The sequence below is a fragment of the Babylonia areolata genome, chromosome 21, assembly GCF_041734735.1.
Source record: "Babylonia areolata isolate BAREFJ2019XMU chromosome 21, ASM4173473v1, whole genome shotgun sequence".
NCBI classification, from domain to species: Eukaryota; Metazoa; Mollusca; class Gastropoda; order Neogastropoda; family Buccinidae; genus Babylonia; species Babylonia areolata.
This window is the reverse complement of record NC_134896.1, coordinates 47,826,784-47,831,783: the sequence shown is the minus strand read 5'-3', so window position 1 is coordinate 47,831,783 and position 5,000 is coordinate 47,826,784. Positions and strand designations below refer to the sequence as shown.

The 5,000-nt window shown below is 43.2% G+C and overlaps 1 protein-coding gene across 1 annotated transcript in view; it reads right to left on the bottom strand.

Moving 5' to 3' along the window:
- LOC143296632 (uncharacterized) overlaps window positions 1-5,000 on the bottom strand; it is a 174,855-nt gene that overhangs the window by 2,904 nt on the left and 166,951 nt on the right. The window contains exon 5 of the mRNA XM_076608663.1: window positions 52-172. Coding sequence (XP_076464778.1) covers window positions 52-172 — 121 coding nt within the window. The remainder of the gene's footprint in view (window positions 1-51; window positions 173-5,000) is intronic.

Sequence of the window (5,000 nt, the reverse complement as noted above, 5' to 3'; positions counted from 1 at the left end):
AACAACAACAAAGACAGCACAGTCGATCCATAAGCAAGAAGCCAGCACCACCTCTAAAGGCCTCGGCAGAATGGGCGCGGAAGCGTAGTGGCAGCTGGTGTAGTACTTGGCGTTGTCGGGGTACGCACTCAGAGCCGACTGGTGTGAGGGACTCGACGCTTTCGACCGGTTCCTGCAAAAAGATTTTTTTGTTCGTTTTCGTTATCTGGTTTAGAAACAAATAAATGATACACTCTCCTCGAGTATATCTGTCTTTATGTGTCTGTGTTAAATTATTTTAAAAGAAAAATCTATTATGTATAGAGGCGCTTGAAGTGTACACACTCTCTTTTCTTTACTGAAAGAAGAAGAAGAAGCAGAAGAATAAGAAGAGCTTCTTTCTAAATTCATGACCTGCCAGTGGACATTTTATTGACTATTATCTCTTTTTTTCTTTTTCTTTTATTCTTCTTGTAAAAAAATATGATGAAATAAATGTTTTCACATTTCTAACACACACACACACACACACACACACACACACACACACACACACACACACACACACACTATATATATATATATATATATATATATATATATATATATATATATATTCCTTCCTTCCTTCCTTTCCTTCATTTGTTTTCATCTTCTCTTTTTTTTTGTTTTCTTTCTTTCTTTCTTTCTTCTCTCTATCTTTGACCTTTGTTTATTTCTTTCTTTCTTCGCTACTGTCTTTCTTTCCGACCACGTTCTACCTTCTTCCCCCCCCCCTTCTTTCCTTCCTCTGTTCTATATCTTATAATCTCTGCTGTACGGAGACTGTCCTGTGACCTTTCCCTACATCTATAATGTATCTTTTAATTGAAACTGGCAGATCGAATCACGTCGGAGAGGTAGACAGCGATGTTCGTCGCCGTCGATTATTTTCGATTTTTGCTTGAACGCGAAAAGAAAAAAATTGAAAAAAGAAAAAAAGAGTGTACGTGTGTGTGTGTGTGTGTGTGTGTGTGTGTGTGTGTGTGTGTGTGTGTGTGTGTGTGTGTGTGTGTACACATATGTATGTGTGTGCGTGTGTGCGCTCGCGCGTGTGTGTGTGAGCATGCATGTGTGTCAGTATGTGTGCATGCAAGCGCGTGAACTTGTGAGCGAACGAGCGAGCTAGACAGAGGCAGAGAGAAAGAGAGAGGGAATGGTGTTGGGAGAAAGTCCTCAAAAATACCTACCTTATTTTCTTCCACTCTCTCAGAATATCTTCTCATTTCTTTCTTACTTGCTTACACAATATAATATGATACAATATCATAATTATAATAGTCTCTGAAGGAAAATTAAGTGTGTACACGTGCATGTGTATGCGCGCGTACATGTGTGTGTGTGCATGTATGTGTGTGTGTGTGCGTACGTGTGTGTGTACACGCACGCTCGTGTGTGTGTGTGTGTGTGTGTGTGTGTGTGTGTGTGTGTGTGTGTGTGTGTGTGTGTGTGAGAGAGAGAGAGAGAGAGAGAGAGAGAGAGAGAGAGAACACAGAAGGTGATGACTACGTAAATACAATGTCTGGCCATGTTCACACAACTTCTCGCACATTCGCACGACTAAAAGGCAGTTGATCTAAGTCAACTGAATACCTATAAAAATGACAGACGAATAGACGATGAGCGACGAACAGAGTTGCGCCCCCTGAACAACAATACAATATTATACAATACAAAATAATGTGATATGATATAATATAATACATTGTAATATATTGTAAATTAACAAAAAAAATTAGGCCAGGAGATGAAATGATTAACAAATAGTAAAGAGTAGTATCTCTCTCCATTCACAAGGTACACAACTTCAAGTCAGTGCTGCTTACGCTACCGATTCAGCTAGCACACAGGTAAATAAAAGGTACATTGGAACAAACCCAGACACTTCCTTAAAAAAGGAAGCGCCGGGCCTGTCCTTATACCGATCATTTGACATGTGCACACAGCAGCAAAGACCGAAGAAATGTAGCTGAATCGGTAGAATAAGCAGCACTGACTTGAAGTCGTGTACCTTGTGAATGGAGAGAGTTACCACTCCTTACTATCTGTTAATATTATATTATATATTTAAATCTTTTAGGTCATCGTTTCATTCATTTAAAAACGATATAAGAAAATAGAATATGTTTGTATTACCAAGTGTACCGGGTACAGAAATTAGTGGGATAGAAAACAGAAGGTATAAACATGAGTCGTAAATCATTTGCAAGCACGAATATGTAAAACAATATATCATTGTCCCCAAACTTGAACTCGCAGTGCAAATCATTTTGACATGTTTTCTATTGATGATACAAAGAACAGTCTGCTGGTCCATAATAACTTCCGCCCCTGCAATACACCTCATCTCCTTATAATAAATGTACACTGCCTCAAAGGTGCGTAGTATATAACGTGCTTTCTATTTCTCAGAGTGTCTGTAATTTTTGCGATTACACTGTGGACATTACAAGTGTCTTAAAGACGTGGATGCAAATCATAGACATCCGTGGATTTCTGAGAATAAAATCGTGTTCAATGCTTTGTAATTGTCTTCAGGGTGTAAAACCACTGGCGTCTGCGTCTCTCTGAGAATAAGATGTTCAATGGTCTAAAGTTCCCCACAACGATTTGGATTCAATGAGTGTCGTCAGGGCATACTGCCGGCGTCTTAAATGCGTCTCTCTGAGAGTAAACGTTCCAAGTCCTTCAGTTTCAACAACGCATTGGACGTTTTCAATTGTCTTCAGGCCGAACAAGCCACCTGGATCTACGTTTGACCTGTGCGCAAGAAAAACTTTTCCAGAGCCACCTTCGTCAAGCAGCTAGAAGATGTCTAGATTCTTCATGACGGAGGTGGCAGAGGGTAGGACCCGTTGGCGTTCATGTTTTCTCGGGACGCTTTGCACAGTCTTCGACTGATAAAGCTTTCTGGAAAAAACAAAACATCAATCGTACTGACGTGAACTTCTACCGTTCACGAGTGAGGGTCAGTGGGTGTGTTAGTGTATTCATGCAAGGGATAGAAGCAAGAACCTCAGTGTGGTCTGCTGCAGAAGTGAGCGGAACCGGGAAGACAACAAGAGGAGGCTGGAGGGAAGGGGAGAAAGGCCACAAAGAACCTTGCTTTTTCCCCCCGCACTTTTGGTATGTGTCTCTCTTTAGGGTTTGATTCAGTGTATGTGTGTGTGTATGTATATGTGCGTGCGCGCGCGCAAGTGTGTTTTTTATTTAGTTTAACGTCTTTTCACTGTAAGTGTTAGAGTGTGTGTGTGTGTGTGTGGGGGGGGGGGGGGGGGGGGGGGGGTGCAAACATGTGTGCGAGTAAAAACACGTGCATCAGAGAGGATCGCGTGCTGTGTGCTCCTTTCCTTCAGTTCCCCTGAACGTGTCCCGGCCATACATCAACTCTAACGGGAAGCAGCAGCTGCAAAAGTTTGAACGAACACTCTCGTTTAAACTCCCGCATCAAACATATATTATTCCTCTCCACTGGTAAACACACACACTAAATGGGATGATGTCTTGCAAGATGGCGATAAATCATAACAAAAACACCTTCGAAAAGATTGATTGCCCGTCAGACTCGGATACATTAAAGGGTATTTTTTTTGTTCAAAATGGCAACATCAAATATCTTTGAATTGCAAAAGTTTTCCGATGTTTAAGTTATTGTTTTAAAGTCATACACTATTCTAATTTCCTGTTGTTGTTTTTTATGAGACATGCGTTGCTTTAATCAGTGGAGTGGTGGCTTAGTGGGAACGTGTCCGCTTTGGAATCGAGAGAATCTGAGCGCACGAGATCGAATCCCCCCACACAAGCCAATATTGTATCCCCCTCCTTGAGTCTTGGCGCAAGTCAGTCAGATGAAACGATAAACCGAGGCCACCCTGTGTGCGACGTACACTTAGCGTACATGAAAGAACCCATGGCAACAACAGGAATATCCTCGGCAACAGTCAGCATATAAACATCCACTTTGATAGGAATACATACGAAACTTCGTATCGGTGACACAGAGCAGTGCCCCTGCAGAACAGGCAATCAGACAACAGAACATTTTCTGCAGTCCTGCCCGCTCCACCAAGCGCTCCAAGAGAAAACCTGGCCCGACCCAATCCCAGCGGACCGGAAGCTCTACGGAGGACTGGAGGACCTGCAACGTACTGCCGCCTTTGTCGAGGAGACGGGGGAATCCATCTGATAAATGACGAACGAGACAACATAGGAATACATTATACACTTTCAGGCGACAAAAATGTTGTGCTGCATTGTAATGACACACTGTCCTATGCAGAGAGCAGCCGGAAAGTCACACAGAGAAATCTGTTGTGACAAAGACTGATACCATACGATACCCAAAATTCACTTTATGTGCAGAGTTTCAGTTTCAGTTTCTCAAGGAGGCGATGTCACTGCATTCGGACAAATCCATATACGCTAGACCACCTCTGCCAGGCAGGTGCCTAACCAGCAACATAGCCCAACGCGCTTAGTCAGGCCTTGAGTGCCGGCATACGTATCTGTGTACCTATCAGAGTGGATTTCTTCTTCAGAATTTTGCCAGAGGACAACGCTTTCGTTGCCATGGGTTCTTTTTTAGCGCTGTGCTGCACACGGGACCTCGGTTTATCGTCTCATCTGAATGACCAGACGCTCAGTTTGATTTTCCAGTCAAACGTGGGAGAAAGGGTGAGAGCGGGATTCGAACCCACACCCTCACGGACCCTCTGTATTGGCAGATGAGCGTCTTAACCATTCTGCCACCTTCCTACTGTGCACAGTAAACGTGTATTTTCCCAAATACCGAAACAGGTGGCAGAGTGCTTTATACATGCACTGAGTTGCACGTCACAGCCGTGAATGCCTTCTACGAACAAACAAAGTCGATCCAGAGGATCACAACCTGTATGTGGAATGAAGTGATGGCCTAGAGGTAATGCGTCCGCCTAGGAAGCGAGAGAATCTGAGCGCGCTGGTTCGAATCACGGCTCAGCCGC